The 18,290-nt window shown below is 30.0% G+C and overlaps 2 protein-coding genes across 4 annotated transcripts; both read right to left on the reverse strand.

Moving 5' to 3' along the window:
• Window positions 1-1,312: 1,312 nt before the first annotated feature.
• On the reverse strand, window positions 1,313-5,051 carry LOC114383591 (B3 domain-containing protein REM16-like). 2 transcript variants are annotated; one of them, XM_028343286.1, is made up of 4 exons: window positions 4,791-5,051; window positions 3,480-4,146; window positions 2,483-2,664; window positions 1,313-1,894 (listed from the first exon to the last, which is right to left on the reverse strand). In XM_028343286.1, exons 1-4 carry the CDS (start codon window positions 4,902-4,904, stop codon window positions 1,520-1,522), a joined length of 1,338 nt encoding a protein of 445 aa, XP_028199087.1. In that variant the 5' UTR covers window positions 4,905-5,051; the 3' UTR covers window positions 1,313-1,519. The 2 variants fall into 2 exon arrangements, with proteins under 2 accessions (XP_028199087.1, XP_028199088.1); XM_028343287.1 differs by lacking the exon at window positions 4,791-5,051 and adding an exon at window positions 4,323-4,591.
• Window positions 5,052-12,704: 7,653 nt separating this feature from the next.
• LOC114382970 (B3 domain-containing protein Os01g0723500-like) lies at window positions 12,705-17,226 on the reverse strand. Of its 2 annotated transcripts, none has more exons than XM_028342524.1 (7): window positions 17,099-17,226; window positions 16,747-16,982; window positions 15,645-16,191; window positions 15,214-15,389; window positions 14,358-14,862; window positions 13,918-14,087; window positions 12,705-13,184 (listed from the first exon to the last, which is right to left on the reverse strand). In XM_028342524.1, exons 2-7 carry the CDS (start codon window positions 16,831-16,833, stop codon window positions 12,882-12,884), a joined length of 1,788 nt encoding a protein of 595 aa, XP_028198325.1. In that variant the 5' UTR covers window positions 16,834-16,982; window positions 17,099-17,226; the 3' UTR covers window positions 12,705-12,881. The 2 variants fall into 2 exon arrangements, with proteins under 2 accessions (XP_028198325.1, XP_028198324.1); XM_028342523.1 differs by having other exon boundaries at window positions 12,705-13,199.
• Between the last annotated feature and the right edge of the window lie 1,064 nt (window positions 17,227-18,290).

The following is an 18,290-nucleotide window of genomic DNA, read 5'->3' on the forward strand; positions in this document are numbered from 1 at the left end:
TAATCATTATCTTAGTCATACATGGATATTAACTGGGAAAATAAAAGGTAAAAGAAGTAGGTCTAATGCTATGGCATATGGTTTTTTTGTTTCTTTGGTTGTTGCATACACAATTAATTTGATGTTGGAGGTCATTGATTACATTAAGTTGATGAAACTTATAAAAATCTAGGTCTTAGAAGTGGTATTCTGTAAATCTGGACATGTCATCTTTTAATTTCTTTAGTTGGTTCACAAATCCTGTAAGATTGTCTTAGGTTTCTTTGATTTATTTGTGGAAGAATAATGGTTTTAATTTTGATGTATCAGGTTATTTTCTTTTTCTTGTTTAGATATGCAGGGATTGGAGTATCATTATACTCTTTATTAATATATTTGAATTGTAAAAAAATCATTTTATTAAAAATATTATTAAACAATTGTTTTAAACTGAATAATGAGGGAATAAATAGTAATTTTACAAATTTTCTTGTGTAACTATCAAGAAAAAGCAATAGGAAATAAAACAAGCTTGTGTTTTCAAATTTCAAGTCAAATAATGAAGATTTAAAGTATAAATTATTCTAACTAAAGATATATAGTTTAATTTATATGCATTATCAGTATTAAAAAATATACGGCCAACTAATTAAAATTATGATAAATATGATTTTTAAAATAAACATATTTATACATGTCATTAAATAACAATGTAAAAATATTTTACATTATTAATATATATATATATATACATACATACTATTTATTTAATACTATAAACTTAAATATATGTTTTATCTCCTAAGAACCGGTCTTCACTCTTAAATGGAAGTATTTTTACAGTTATTTTCTTCTTCACACTTAAAACAGAAATAGTATAGATTTACTTCTCGTTGTTCTAGCCAGACTTAGAAAATAATCGCTTTGATCCGTCATGAGTTATCCAAGAGTTGTAACTTTGACCCATTTCATCTTATTTATGAGTTGCTTATTCTCTATAATAAGTTTGAATTGATGTATTCAATCTTGTAAAAATCAAGATCTTACACGAGATCGGAAAGCAAATGGAAGATCGTAAATCAAAGAATCGTAACCGATCTTTTCAAAAGACACAAAATTATCTTATTCACTAATGTTTATAAAAACACTATCTTCTAACTTAATGAAAAAATAAACTTAATAAATTGATTTTAGCTTTTCTTAAATAATAAACACTATCTCCTATTTATAGAGAAGTTTATACATACGTACAGAACCAAGATCTTGATTAAATTTCATTAAGCCATGGATTAAAATTCCATCTTCCTAGATTTGTTTGTGCTGAAACTCATCATTTTAGAACACCTTGCAAATAGCTAATTAGTTCATATTTAAACCTTAAAGTTCTAACAGCACCAATAAAAAGTACACATGTTAAACTACTCACTTAGAAAACTGATAGGCTAAACAATTCAACATAACATCCAGACTCAACGTGGTCCTAAAACAACTATCAACTTACTTTGCATTGCAATGCATTCCAACACAGACATGGCCCTCATCATGGTGAACTAAGTTGTGTCTGAATAGACTTCATGGTTGCTGGCTTCCTACCCCTTCTTCCAGTTCCAGTTCTTGTTCCAGTTCTAGTTCCACGAGACATCGGAGTGAGAGGAACAGTCTCCGGAACAACTCTGAAAATGCTCATATCAATGACAAAAGTGTTGTTTATTTGGCCAGCTGGTTTAAACACACAGGCATCACCCTCTTCAAGGTTGCTATCCAAAGAAAAATGTTTCCACCCACCAGTGAGTCCTCCATTGTTACGAATATTATTGTAGCTGTATCTGGCAATCCATTCACCCTTACCCATGCGCAATATCACATCTTGAGATGATGGAGAGATATGTTTTCCTATCCATGTACCCCTTATTGACTAGTCGCAGAAAAGGATTACAATAAATAACAACCAATAAAACTAACACACAACAGTAGTAAGACCCTATTTAGATCAACTTCGTAAGTATAAGAGAAGACAACAAGATGATAAAGGGCGAGTTTGTTTAAACTTTAAAATAAGAACTTTTTATAGAAGCGCTTTTTTAAGAAGCAAACAAGATTTGTTTCTTTAAAAAAGCAGAAAATGATGTATTTTATGTAAAAGCAGTTTCAAGAAACACATCATAAAACCATAAAACTGCTTATTTAACTTTAAAAGATAAGTTTGAACAAACTAGCCCAAAATGCATTGAGCTTCTCCATATGTTAAAATCAACTTATGCACCTTAGATTTTGGAGAAGTTATGTGGAAAGACTCTTCTATAAAAGTTAAGTGCACAGGTTAAGTGCGAGAAGTTCAAAACATTTTACCTTCTTATTTCCTTCTCCTGTAAATGCTTGTGGAGAACTTTATCCAAATAGGGCCAAACCACCAAAGTTTTTAATTTCACAATGAATTTTTCAGCAGAATATATTAAGATTGAAACTAAGTTTCAAAAGTGAAGATTGAGAGACAATTGCTTACCACGAAGAATCTCTTGTACACATGCGTGGGTTTCATGACTACATATATACTGTCATCGGTGCATGCTGCCTTGGCCAATGACTCAATCTTTCTAGTCTCATCATCTGTGACAGGCCTTCTATTTGATTTGTATACCTCATATGTCCCACTTCTAGATGCAGAAACAGGTTCAGCTTCTAGTGCTAATATTGATTCAAACAAAAACAACAGTATTTGAAAGAAGTCAATGCTCAAGAAAGAAGGTAGCTGTTTCTATTTTTATTGTCTATCAATTTTTTCAAACCAGGAAGTCTGTGTGTTGAGTACTAATTAATTTGAACAAATAATCACTTAATTTTGCCGACTCCCTAAGTTTTTTTTAAAAAAAACAATTACTTCTCCAAAATTAATCACAACCAAACATGCTTTTTACAGGCAACCAATCAATTAGTTGATTTAAAATAATCACACAACATTGAAATTGAACTAAAACACACACAGGAAGCCCACACAGACACAACATTGAAATTGAACTAAAATTAGTTAGTATCTGAGGTAGAGTTCAGTGCACATAACAAATCCCAACAAACTACTTCAATCCATAAATCACCATACACAAGCAAGTCGTGCCTTATGTTATTATGGGTATTACTTTTGCTCCTCTAAAGTACGAGAAAGTTTGTATTTAGTATTTACCCATTTGAATTAAGACATCTCACAATTCACAAACTTAACCCACTTTTAAATCAAAAGAGGGAGCAACCATACTTTCTCATTAGTCATTTCACATGCTTTCTTAGGGGAGCCAAATCCCAAAATTAAGTTTGGGGCTCCAAAAGTAATGCTTGAATATCCACAGTAGCATACTCTGCTCCCACTATTTACTATTATCTATATGCATTTGTAGTTGAAAGCCTTTGAAAATGGTGCGGCATTTTAGAATAAAAAATTTGTCAGTAAATAAGAAAAACAATAGAAGTCATATTTTCTTTCCCTTTCTAACAAGTAAAATTTTTACCAGCCACCCAGTCAAGTGTTCTCTCACGAACATGCCATTTAGCTGGTCTTCCCTTCCGCTTGGTATGGACATGCTTAACAGCAGAAACAATGTTCCTGATCCTTTTCCCATTAGCAGTTTCGGAGGGAACAGCTGCCAGAGTGACTCCTCCATCAGGTGTGAATTGCTCCACACCAGAAGATTCAACACCAGCATTGAAAGTATTTTCAGTAGGAGGAGTTTCAGGAGGTACATCTATTGGTTCCTTTGTTCCATTAACATGTGCAGATTTCTCGTGCAAAGCACATTCCACACCAGCATTTGAAGGGATATTGCCTTCTTCCAAAGAATCATTATCTGTGTCCCTTTTCTTGTTGAGACTTCCACCTGCATGGTCAATTTCAGTGTGCCCACATTTTCTAACAAAATAAGAACCCGCCTTCTCACACAAGCTCCACCCATTGAATATTAAAACATCAAACTGAGATTCACCATTGTACTTAAAGACCAGGAAATCGTTCTCTTTCAAACAGTGGTCTTTCACAAATTGTTCCCAACCATGCCCGAAGTACAAGGTATCATCTCTAGTAGTCATCCCTATATTCCACATAACACCACCAGGACCCTTAAGGGTCACATTTTCCGGCAACTTCTTCTTTAAATTATCCGAAAATGTTTTCGGAAGTGCCTGCAATCAGACTTCAAATTTCATCATTGAGAAAAAGACACAATAAGCTGCAAAAAAATGCAGGTAGAATACATATCTAAGACTAATCATAACAATTTGTTTGATAACCAGCCACATCCATCTCAAAAGTATACAAATTAGATAGTAATTGCAAAACAAGGAACAGAAAAATTAACCAAGAACAACCACATCACAATCTACTAACTCGTTCACTTTCTTTTCTGCCCCTTTTAGTCCCACACACACCCTAGCTAAAGAAATATATACACACATAGGCACACCTCACATGACCATGATCATATCCGGGTGCATGCATAGGCAGAATTCACAAAACACACGCATGTATCCACTATTGCATATCAAGCTCAAATCTTTATGATTCTATAGAATGTCATATTCCGGGGAGAGAAAAAAAAAGAGCCATGAACAACAGCTAATCCAAAGCTCAAAACTTTATATTAAAATAATGGACACAGATAACCGTAATGTAAAAAGGTGAAAGTACAAAAAAAAAAAAAAATTGACTTAAATAAAAGAGGTGATGAAATGAAACAATGGAAGGGGGTAAAATAAAATGTGGACATCATGTACTCAAAAATCAAACCCCAAATTCCATTCCTTTGTCAGAGAAAATAATTACTAACAAGGTGTTGATCATAATCGGCATGGAGAAACTGCACGAAATGCAGGAATTGAAAATGGGACCAGTAAATGTCCTCTTCCCAGGATCTGCAACCATCACAATTTTGACCAACCATTTCACCAACAATCAAAGATGAGAAAAAGTTGCAAAATTTAACAGTTTGAGAGAGGGTGGAATGTGAGTTGAGTAGTACAGAGCACACAAACCAGAGAGTACTATAAAGTAGAAACACAAAAACACAGACTAAACCCACTTATAGTTGGAAGCACTTGTTACAATGTAACTAACGTGACTAAATTGAGTGCGGAGTTTTCAAGGGTTTTCACCAAATTCAAGACGGATTTTAGGGTGCGTAAACAAAATCTTTTTTTTTTTTGCATCATTACATTAGTTTATTTTCAAAACCAACCGTTGAGATATTTTCTAATTTTTTGTATTTTAATTCATTCATAAGTGCATTAAATTGTTTTAACTAATAAAGTAAAATAGAAGTCTAACTATGAAGTCCATACGACTTATACTTATATATGGATGTATATCAAATTCTCATACAATTAATGAATTAATTTAAATAATTGTGATGAGGACAACAAAATAAATTGATATAAATTTAAATTAATTATCTAAAACAAACACTCTAGAGGGGTGATGACAAAGGTTGAGTCAAAATATAGCCTACCAAAATTACTTTCGATGTAATGTTAAAGATTTTTTTCTATTTAATATTATTTTAATAATTACCTACATTTACTCCTATCGTGTAACTATGATCTCTCATATGAAATAGTCTAATTTATCTAATTTCTGTTCTAATCCCTTAAGAAATAAACTAGTTAAATTGCATTATAAACAAATATGTATAATAGGCTAAATAAAATAATTTTATCCCTAAAGATGAATTATTTAGATGCTCTATTCCATTTCTTAAGAGATAAACTTTTCTTAATGTCTAAACCTCAAAACATATAATGAATAGGAGTGATTAAATCACAATCAATGAAATTAAACACAGAAAAAAGACAATGAAATTAAACATAATATTAAATAGATAGTATGAATAATTATATCAAGAACGTTTAGTTGTTAAACCCTCAACAATCGAGTTTAGTCTCTTGTTGTCATTAAATACTTTATAATTGGAGAGAGTGATGGGAAGAGAAGAAGAATGGGATGACTCATACTGGTTGAATCTCCTTATTCATGCACGAACCTTATCCTTAGTTCTATGTGAGATGCTTTCTATTTTTCGTGAGAATTTGTTATCTAAATTCCCCTTTTTCCCTTCCATCTTTTCCTTGTAAAGACACACTTTGCTTAAATTTTATGCGACATCGCGCTAAGCGTGTCTTCACGTGATACGAGACTTCTAAATGTGATTTCTGTGTGTGTGTTAAGCGAGTGTTGCCTGTTGAGCGACTCCATTGCGGTAAGCATTTATGGCATACTCAACTAGAGTTTTCGGTTCTTCAACTTCTCTTCCAAATTTTATTTTGTATTTCTGTCACAAATATACTATTAAAACAATATAAATTTTTCAGTTTAACATTTACTAGACATAAACTCAGATAATGTTAATATCCTAACAATTCACACAAAACGAAACAATAAAAAAGAATAATTTTAATAATTTTTATATGACTTAATTACAAAATATACATATATATATATAACAATTATCACATGCTGCAAAAAAAAAAAAAAAAACATTTTATTTATGCACTCTAGAATCCGTCCAAATTCACTAAGGGAGAATCAATTCCCTAGAGGGCAATGCTACACTCTAAGTGGGTATTGGAACTGCCCAGATGCTATTAGCCTGTTCGTTACCATTTTACAAAGATACATGTATTTAAAATGCTATTCAAGTACTACTTTTATTTGCATAATTTTTTTATTTTTAAATTTGGAGACTTTAATATACTAGTAATTAGAAAATTTAAGGAGAATAAATGTACAAAATTAAACAAAAAAATACATGTACATCTAATGATTTTGTTAATTACTAGTATTAGGATTGAGAATGGGTAATGTATGTACCAATGGATACCAACAAAAAATACCATGATGAATAGGATAATTACTCAATGTATATAGACTCAAATACTGATAATTACTCGCAAATTTTAATGCATACAAATATTTTAATATCCAATCCTACTCATACCCACGCATAATAATAATAATAAAATAATAATAATAAGTGAGAGATAAACCACGTTTTTTACTCCACCAAACATAAAAAAGATCATGTTCTCATTATTTGCTAAGATATAAATCATGTTTTTCAATTAAAAAATACATTTATTATAAAGATAGATCATGGTCTTTAAAAATAAATCATGTTCCTTAATTACAAGAAAAATATCATTCTTTTTATGTTTCTTTTCTCAAATTTCTCTATTGTCGTTGTTATATTTTTGTAAGAGATCTTTAAATAAGATTTTAACTTTGTGATGTTTATGATTATGTTTTATAAAACATTTTAAATGGGATTTTAATTTAATTACTATAGTATTTTTAATCAATATTTTTTTATCATTTTTTTAATAATTAATTAAAGTGTAGGTAATGGGTATTTAGATATCCAACAAAGAAAAACATAGATATTGAAGTTATTATTGATTATTGAATCATATACACGAGTAAGAATTTTTTTTTAATGCGGATATAATTATAATTTCCTAACTAGACCTTATTCATTTTTATTCTATTAGTTTAAGAATATTAATTAAGGAAAGTAGGAAAAAATTAGTTGAATTTTTAATTCAAAATCATAACATTTATTGTATTAATAATATGAGAAAAATAAGTCTATGCATGAAAATATAAAAAAGATTATATTTTTGAGAAATATGTTAATAAGTTTATTATCTAATCATAACATTATATTATGATCTAATCATAGTGATATTAATACATTTATTTTTTGAGAATTATGTTAATAAGTTTATTAAATATTTATAATAACTTATAAGTTATTTCTAATATAAAACTTTTTATTCCAATAGTATATGAGAACTAAGCTCTAATAATGTTAAATATTATATCTTCCTAAAAAAATGTTTATTAATTCTTTAATATTTATTTATCTCACATATTTATAGTTCAATATATCATATATTGCAGTAAAATAAAAGCATGGTATAATTCCTAAAAGAAATCAATTACTCTTCCTTTCTTAAAACTTAAACAAAATGTTTATGTCTTGGCTTCATTATCAACCCGTTGGCATCATCTGATGACAGACAATGGCTTCCGGTTGGTGGCGGATTCGGAAGTGGCGTAATAACATGTCATTAGGAGTATTGATGATTTCCTCTTAGTGCCCTCTCTCTATTCATGGTCTTGGTGTTGCTTACCAGATCACTGTCCCTAGAATTTGGACCCGGAAGGTTGTGTTGAAGCCATTAAAACTGACTAAACCTACAACAAATCCCAAATTCCATTCACTTTCCTACGCAAAGAGGGCAAGAAGCTGAATCAGACATATGTCTTCTAACTCTCTCCCCACTGCTCAATTTATTCCATCTAACACAATCCTCCTCAACATATACACAACATCACTACTCAACTTGCCTTGGAATTTATGCAACTCTCATTGCTGGTTCGGGCCACAGAAACATGTCATTCATGGGCATGAGGACCTGTATAAAAAAAAAAGTAAATTTCACATCCACTATAGATAAAATCAGAAATCAGAGTGAGAAATAACTCTCATTCTAAATTCTAAATTAATTTTTAAGATTGAGTTATCTCTAATATTTTAAGAATCTAAAATGATATTAAAATATTTCTAAAAAATGCTGATGTGAACAGATATATTGAAAAAAAATCCAATACTAGAAATAAAATCAAAATAAAATATTACATCAAACTTGACCCGACCATGCTCTAACAATAGCAGGCATGTCACGGAGGCCAATACCACACCATGTTGTTTTTCTCAATAAAATTAATTAGTTATATATTGATTTTGCAAGTAATTAATAATTACAAGTTATTAAAGTTATAAACAAATTACAGAACACCTCCTAAAAATTTATCAAATTACATATAACTTCAATCCTTTTTGATTTTTTTATCCAAATTTCCTTTTAAGTTCAAAAACATTACACTGGCATCTTCTTATATATTTAAAAATATTATACTAAGATTCTATCAACACCTTCTTAAATTTTACACTAACATCTCTTATAAAAAAGATAAATATAATAGTTTAAAAAATAAAAGATGTGTGTGTAATTACATGAAACTTTAAAAAATTATTGTAATTTGTTCTAAAATTATTTATCTAATTAATATTAATATTATAAGAATATTAGTTAAGAAATTAATGAATATAGACTTTATTCTTGTAAAATTCATGACATCTAATACAATAACAATATTAAATGTTGCACTTCTAAGTTTAAGTAATTATATTCTCCTCTGATTACTTCATATTAACCTCCTAATACTATCTTTTCTTGTATCATTTGTTTTTTAAAATAATGCACACTTATAATAAAAAAATTGTAATTAATTTTTATTAACAAAAAACCATTGGTCAGTTCTATTATATATTAATTATATTCAAATCAAGATTACTACTCCTTTCATTTCGCTTTGTATCAGGTTTTAGCAAAAAAACAATTATTTCTAACCGTTGTCATTTTACAAAACTTATATAACATCAAATATTTTATCTATAAAATACCCTTAGCAAAAAAAAAAAAGGTTTCTAATAGCTGACATTTTACAAAAATAACATAACATTAATTTCCCCCATAAAATATCTAACTAATGTATCTAAGAGATAAAAATATATATTAAGAAGTTACATAATAATCTTCATAATTTCTATTTATAAGATCTAATGATCCAATTCACCAGTATTTTTTTAAAAAAATAATTAATTTAGTTTATAATAATAACTTTATTTTAATTTTTTTTTTCAATTGTCATTAATATTTTTCTTTCTCTTCTTTGTTTTGGTATGAACTTTTATCTCTCTTCTCATTGATTATCATATAATTAATTGGACATATATTTTAGTCTAAAAATAATTAATACAATAAATGATATAAATTGACTCTTATAAAAATAACAAATATGACTTAAGTCTTATAAAAAAACAAAATAATATAGTTTATGAAATTCAAAATATTAATTAGTTTTTTATATCTTTGTCAAAACTTTCAACGTTATATAAGATGGAACTGATGAAATGAAGTACATGAATTACTAGGCAAACTTAAGTTGTGTGACATATTTAGTAAATAGTCAGGTACTATATCTTTATTATTCTTTTTTATTAATATAATCACTGGTTACTTCTAATGTAATTCCTTTTTTTCATATCAATGTCAAACAAATATATCTCATTATTTGTCCAAAAAATTATAAATATATTTGAGGAGTAACATATCCCCACACACCCTGTCTTCGAATTGAAATGGCAATAGCCAAACTGAGGCTAGAATTGCCAGAAACTGAAGTCACGACGATTGCAGTGAAGTGAATAAGTGATTGACGCTACAATGCTAGGCAGAATTAGTGTAGTCATAAAAAGGCCACTGTTTTTTATTTTATTTTATTTTTATGCTTTTCGAATATAAATATTAACATGATAACATCCTTTCAAAATTAGAAAAAAGATTCTTAAATGAACTATATAAGATATTTTTCTAATAAATAAATAAAATTATATCCAAGTAATAAAAATGAAAAAAATACTATCTCATTGGAAATTAATAAGTTTTAATATTACCGATACGAAGATTCTGTTCATAACGATTTATAAACATCTGTTGATATCAGTATACCTCCTCGTATGGAGTAGTATATATGTTTCTTTATCATAAAAAGTTAAAAATCATTTTCCTAAAAAGAAGTGCTTTTGTGATTGGCTATATTGATTCAACGTCCAATTATACTTAGAAATAATTTAAGGACAAGAGAATAACGAATTACGAAGACTTCTTCTAGGCATCTATAGATACTACAGTACCCTACCAAGCCTAAGGTATTTTTTTTAGTAGCATTTATTTTGTATGGTGGAGATACAGATGGTTACATGATTTGGGAATTAAGAGTAAGAAATAAGACATTAAAACTCTTTTATTCTTTGTCAACTTCATCCAGTGAATCTTTCTCCCTTCAACATCACCCCCAATAAAACCTTGCAATTAGGCTTTCAATCTCCTCACACAAAGCTTTTGGAAGCATAAAACTGCCCATCACATAAGTAGGAATTAATTAGATCACTGATTTTATCAGAACTTCCCAACCTGCCTTTCATGGAGCTTTCTCCTTCCACCTCTTCAATTTCTTTCATACCTGAGTTTTTGACCTTCCTACTAAAGTAGGCAGGCCCAAGTACCTCTTCAATTTCTTATTTATATTTGGCTAAAATTTTGCCTTCATAAAATTAAAAATGTTTAAATTTTGTTCTTGCAAAAATTTTAGAATATTTTTCTTTGTAAAATTTAAAATGTGTTAAGAAAATTCCAAAGATAGTTTTTGGTATACCTGAACCTACATTTGTAATTTGCACTAATTGTTTTGTAACGTGTGACGGTTGAATTTCTGGTTATAAAAATTATCATAAATTTACTTTGTGACAATTTTTAACTCTTAAAATTCTCGTATATATACATATCTGTTTTATAAAACATTGACTAAAAATATGTTTCATTCAATGCGAGTAGAAAAAGTTTCTTTTCCTATTTTTATCTGTATTTGTTTTTAATTTTAATTTAATTTCAAACTCTAAAAATTATAATAAAAAATATTAATAGATTAAAAGTTTCATATTAATGCAAAAATTAAAATTTATTTTTATCTATTATTATCCATGCCATTTTTTAATTTATTTAAAATGTATTGTTGTAGTAAAAAAAAACTTTCTTAACATCGCAAAAAATTGAATTTTTTGTTATCTTATATTATTTCCATGAATCGTCGGAATAAATGAAATTCATAGATATTGGAAGACACCTAAAGATATTGAACAAATTGTTGAATTTAGGGGTAAGGCAAATTGTAGTAGTGTTTATAAACAGACTCAATTCAATAGAAAGAGAAAAAAACTTGTTCAAAAAATAAAAAACTAAAAAAAAATTGTTAGATTGGATCAAATTTTAGAATTTATTTTGAAAATCGATCCTATCTTACCCAAATAAAACTTTATATATATATATATATATATATATATATATATATATATATATATTTACGATATGAGTCAAATTTTTTCCTTTTTATGTTTTATATATCTGTAAAATCGTTACATAATTTAAATTTTTATGAAAATATATGAAATAAAAAATAACTTTTATTAACTTTGAAGAATTATACTACTATTATATAATAACTTATAAATTTATTATATCTAGCATATATCTTATTATTTAAATATTTAATATTTATTAATGATAACGAAACTCAGAGCAAAATTTCCCCGTCATATGATTTATTATCCGTTGATCACTTATACTATCCCAAACATCTGACTCTAGAATATTATTATCGAAATGGAATTGTACATCCAAAATAATCCTCAAAATCAATACAATTCAAATCTCTTTAAATTGAATTGGATTGATGCAAAACTTGTTTGTTAAGTTTTTAAAACTAAACACATGTAATACTATGTCCCTCTGTCTAAAGTTATAAGCAACTGCTAAGTATCACGGTATACACAGGAACAGCATAGACACCTATCAGTTTTGAAGCCACTCCCTCAGTAAAACAAATTGGCCAAACTCCCAATTAAAAACATGTACTTTTATATGGGGTTACAAAACGTAGAAGAAAATGTCTATAGAAAACTATATCAGTGATAGATGTTTATACGAGACAATTATTCCATGAGCCTTCTGACAGTGATAGACAATCACAATGATAAGAATTAAAAGCAAAGGCATAAGCAATATATTCTAAAGATCTTACCAGATGAGATGATAAATTGGGATGTGAACGATCAGATGGGATGTTACATATATATCAAGAGAATATGAAATTACTGAAATATGTACATAAAATGCAAAAGATCTTAGCGACTCTCAAAACAAACATCTTCATTCAAGATTGATTCTAACAAACAAGAACGTTAGCAGGTAGATGGAACGTTAGCTAATCTATTAGTAAGTTTTAAATGGCCATTTTGATGGTCAAGCCCTTCCTTTCCAACCCCAGATATGTAAACCTGCATCTCACACTGAGCAACAAGTTCAAAAATGCATGTGTCTCCAAAATTGATGTCATTGTCACGAACAAAGGCCATCCATCCCCCACAAAAGGTGTGAACTGTTCGGCCTTTTGCATCTGGGACCGAGTTCACAGTCCAACATCCACCTCTTGAATTACGAAGTGTAACTTCAGTTTTGTAAGTTGGGAGATGTGCAGCTGAGAACTGGTATGGAATTTTCTACCATGTAAAAGGCATTGCATAACTTAGCATTGATATTATATATAGAGAGAGAGGACATTTCATATGAGAATGATTTGTTAGATTAAAATGAAAAATCAAGAATAAAATATTTTAAATTCAAATTAAAATTTTATTTAATAATAAAATCTCTATAAGATTTACCAAACAGAAAATCAAATATTTTAAAGATTTAATTTATGTCAAGATTATCACCACAATCACCACCATTGTTGCAACCACCAATACCATGATTGCCGTCATGACCATCACTGTCTGGCGGCAGTGAAGGCAACAATAGTGGCGGTCAAGTTGGTGGCAATGACGGTGATCACTGCAGCGAACACAACGGTGGTCATGACGGTGATGGCAATGGTAGGAGTGACGGTCATGTAAGTGACGATAACGGTGGTCATGATGACAATCATGATAGTAGTGGTTCCGGCAATGATGGTGGTTGTGGTGACGATCTTCACGTAAATTAAATCTTTAAAATATTTGATTTTCTATTTAGTAAATCTTATAAAAAAATTATGATTAAACGAGAATTTAATTTGAATTTAAAATGTTTTAATCTTGATCTTTTATTTAAACCTAACATATGAAAATGACCGTCTCATTCTCACATAAGAGGGTCATTCTCAAAACGTACTCTACATATCTACATATCTATAAATAAAATGTAAATGTGGATGCTAAACGGTTGTGCATTACTCACCAAAGTGTATGATCCACTGACATTAAACTTTTTCATTATTTTCACAAAACTAGGAAAAGGGGAACTAAAAGCTTGAGCTACTCTTTGTTCATCAAGTGCAAACAACATTCTCAAACCAGCTTTAGCCTGTGAGCTTAGCTCATCTTCAACACGATGTCTCCTTGGAGCAGCTGTCAATGTTTACAGTTGAAAACTGAAGTCATAATTTGGAAGGTAGAAACTGTAATAGAAGGAAAGCATTCAATATTTATCCTTTTTGTTTTTTCTTTCACTAGCAAAGTAATACAATTCCAATTCTCAAGGAATTGAGTTATATTGTTTTCCCTTTTCTAAAAATGAAAGAATTTCATAGAAATTTGTTGCAAAATCCTAAGATATACATTAACAAAGAATTAGAATTTTAGTGGGTCTCCTACTGGGCAAGCAGAGAAAAACCTTACCCAACTTTTTATGGGCAGCTTTCGACTGAGGGCAAAGCCCCATCTTCTTAGAAGTATTTGAAGCTCTACTAGATTTCTTTAAGTCAATGGATAAAATAGTTTCTTGACCAATCTTTGACCACTTCTTATCTGATAGATCAACTTTTCTTATGCATTTCGAGTTGACTTTAGGATTCATTGACATACATTTGGAACTTACAGCATGTCCTGCACTAGGCCTAGTCATGGCTACGTTTCCAACCTGGCAATCTCGCCCATCTTTTCCCACCTCAGCAATGCGAACACGTAATTCACACTCACGCACAAGCTCAAAAATACAGATATCTCCAACCTTTATGTTATTACCACGAATAAAGGCCATCCATCCTCCACAAAGAGTATGACTAGTATGCACCCTAGTTGTTGGCACAGAATTAACAGTCCAATGTTCTCCTTTCAAATTATGAAGAATAATCTTTATCTTGCAATTGGGAAGATGTGCCATCGAAAACTGATATGGGATATTCTGCATTACAACATTTGTAAATCAGCATCAGCAACAAATTTATGTGTGTGTGTATGAACACACACACAGGAGCAAAAATAAGTTCTTCAAGGTCAACATTCACTAATTAGGACTTGAATGACAAAATTTTCATTGAGAGCATCTTTTAATGGTGACATATACATCTAAAATGCTTTTCATCCTCTGTATATGACGGAAGAAGTACTATCAAGGTAAAAGATAATATATCTCAATCAGATAAATTTCTCAAGCTGATGGAACACTACACAAGTGACTTAACAGAATATACAGAGACATAAAGCAACATTATTTGGAAATTAAAAATACGAACCACATATGAGAACAACCCACCAGAGTATATGAACCACTGACATTGAAGCTTTTCATGATTCTAACAAAATATGGAAAAGAGGAAATAAATGACTGGGCAACTTTTTTCTCATCGTGTGCTGATACATTTGATAATGAAACTCCACTGAGAATATAATGATGATCGTCGTTCCCACTTCTATACAGGATGTCAGCCTCTGCATTGCATAGATGATAGAACCATTCAAGCAGTCATGAGTTTATGATTTTGTCAATATAATATATTCTGGATAGCATTTCACATATAAAACTTCAAGGATCAAGTATTAAAGAAATGTAAGCTGTGGCATTAATATAATGATTTGAATGCAAAACGTTTTTCTAGACAAGTACCAATTAACTTGGCAAGATTGGATCAATTTTAATAGATCATTTTTGTGAGAACCAGAAGAACTACATAAAATTACTTGTACCTTCATCTTCATTGCTATTTTCCATGTGAAAAGGCACAGGGACATCATTAGCTGAACATGTTTTGGAGGTTTCTTCATTTTCTCTGAACATACTAATTGGTCTTACAACGTCATACAGCAGTAGTTCTTTACCAACACCCAGTTCAAGTTCCTGGTTCTCATTGGTACTGCCTCTCATTTTCTTTGGAACACCATCAACAACAATATGCAAAGAAGAATTCTCCTTTCGATCTCTTTTCTGCCCTTTAATATTATCAAAGTCGCTTGAACTTTGACTGCATTCAGAATGAAACGCTGCCTCTTTCTCACATGCATCCTTATCAAATATTTGCACGGTAAAATGCAAGTGACCCTCATATCTGAAAACCAAAAGTTCACCACATTCTAGTCGATGATCCACCACAAATGTCGACCATCCATGATGGAAAAATAGATCATTGTCTTGCTTAATCAATTGCACAGTCCATATGTTTCCACTAGGACCAGTCAACGAAACTGATCCATATGCCCTTCCCTCCATACAACAGACAAATCCATCGGGAAGTCTCTGTATCAAAAGAATTCAATTCCAAACAGAGAAATTCCAATAAGCATTTTGTAACAAGATTTAACCCAAAATAAGCATTTTATGATAAGAACATGAACTGGCATCATTAATCTCCTACAATAATAGAACTGAGTAGGATAATCTTTTTGATCTGTAGGAATCGAAGACAATGTCGGGATTTATAATAACTCACGCATCTGCTTGACCAAAGTAGGATAATCTAACTAAGAATGTAAAAAACTAAATTACTGTTTCCGTTATTCTTCACATGTTTTTAAGGACATACCTTTTAAGGAAAAAGTTTGGGACTTTTAGTTTCTTTAAAAGAAAAAAAAAACTTATTTTTCATTAAAAACACACTTTAGGCTGCTATTATTGCAGACAGATGCTTAGTCATAATGCATTGTATCTAAAAAGGGAAATGGGCAACATAAGATGTAGCAACAAGCTAGTTTTAGATTGGATTTCATTGATTAAGAAAGTTACAAATTAGAGTTAGGGAACATTCAACCAGGCCTACATAGAGAGAGAGAGAAGAAGAAGTTGAGGAATTACCAGTCTGTGAGAGCTGAAGGCAGAAGAATAAACCTCATAGAAATGAGGCTTTCTCACATTTAACTTTCCCCCACAGTCACAACCCATAATCAAGCCCTATTTCTCTCTCTTCGTTTTGATTTCAACGACGAATTTTAAGTAATATGTTGCCACTTCTCAACATCAACAACCACACCGCGTCTGATTTTTTAATTTCTGGAAATTTGCTTCATTCTGATCGTCGCCAAATCGCACATCTGGTGGAGGAGAAATGTGAACAAATTACGGAAATTGGAAAATAAGTAATAACTAAAAAATGAAAAAGAGAGAGAGAGAGAGAGAAATTGGTAGAAGAAGGTGCGTGCGTGCGTACCTTGGGTTGGGGTTGGGTTTCGTGGAGGAGTGTAGAGCTGGTTTGGCCAAATCTGTGAAGCCTAGCCTTGGTACTGCCAAAGCTCATTTCTCTTTCATTCTCATTTTTCGGTCTCATTCTATTTCATATTTCTCTGACCAATAAGTAATAAGTACGTGAATCAACTAATTAAAATGAAAGTATTTCAATTTAATTATATTAAATGTTTGAAAAATAATTATCATCAATACTAATTTTATTTGACTCACACAGAATTATTTCTCATTAGGAAATACGTGGTCTAGACAAAAACTTCTATGCCTCTGCACCATCAAATTTTTACCATTGTGCAATCACAATTTAATGTGGGCGCGTGCTAATTTACGTCCCGTAAACGATGTCGTCTCTATTAACGTTCTATGGCAAGCAGCGCGTGAGACCTGGATTCTCATTCGAGCGTGTTGCTGGGAGTAAAGAAGTGATGAGTTACTCTAATCCTTTTTTTTTTCAAAAAAAGAAAATACTATAGTACATTTTTAAATGTTTTTAACAAAAATTAACATACAAGAAAATAAATAAATAAATTATAAAACAGCGCTGATTCAGAAGCTGTGAAACTTATATTGCCTTCTTCTCTAGTTATAAGATTATTTTTTATTTTTATATATATTAATTTTTTTCACATATCTTTAATCATTTTTTCTTTAAACAGAGAAATAATTAAGTAGATAAAAAGATAAAAAAATAATTTTTTAATGATAATATAAATAATGGATGTGATTAACTATTTTTTAAAAAAATGAATTAATTAAAAAAGTTTTATAATGAGAGATGAAGAAAATGTGATTTTTCTTTTTTTATCAATTTTAATTAATAATAGAGTTTATTTGTAAAAATATATTATTAATATTTATCTTACAACATATAGGTACATGTTTGCATAGCCGTTTCTAACGAAATTTGTATCATTCGAAGACACAAAATGAAAAAGGAGCAAGTTTGTTACTTATGCCCTTTATTCATTGGAATTCATGCGGCATTTACAATTGAGAACAAACATGCCAGCCATCTCCATAATGTAACAAATCATGTTTAAATTTACTAATGAGATTGAGTTTATTAAAAGAGACTAATTTAACATGGTGAATCATGAAGAATTATTAGGTAATTTAAACATATATTTATGATCTCATCAATTTATGTGTCCATAAAT

Source organism: Glycine soja, chromosome 14, assembly GCF_004193775.1.
Source record: "Glycine soja cultivar W05 chromosome 14, ASM419377v2, whole genome shotgun sequence".
Classification (NCBI taxonomy): domain Eukaryota; kingdom Viridiplantae; phylum Streptophyta; class Magnoliopsida; order Fabales; family Fabaceae; genus Glycine; species Glycine soja.

Coding starts and splice junctions, on each gene's coding strand:
- LOC114382970 (XM_028342523.1), bottom strand. CDS start 16,833: ATGGGTTGTGACTGTGGGGGAAAGTTAAATGTGAGAAAGCCTCATTTC. Junction 16,192..16,746: donor CCTTCAGCTCTCACAGACTG/GTAATTCCTCAA, acceptor CTTTTGATACAG/AGACTTCCCGATGGATTTGT. Junction 15,390..15,644: donor AAATAGCAATGAAGATGAAG/GTACAAGTAATT, acceptor TATGCAATGCAG/AGGCTGACATCCTGTATAGA.
- LOC114383591 (XM_028343286.1), bottom strand. CDS start 4,904: ATGGTTGGTCAAAATTGTGATGGTTGCAGATCCTGGGAAGAGGACATT. Junction 2,665..3,479: donor AACACTTGACTGGGTGGCTG/GTAAAAATTTTA, acceptor AATCAATATTAG/CACTAGAAGCTGAACCTGTT. Junction 1,895..2,482: donor TGTACAAGAGATTCTTCGTG/GTAAGCAATTGT, acceptor TTCTGCGACTAG/TCAATAAGGGGTACATGGAT.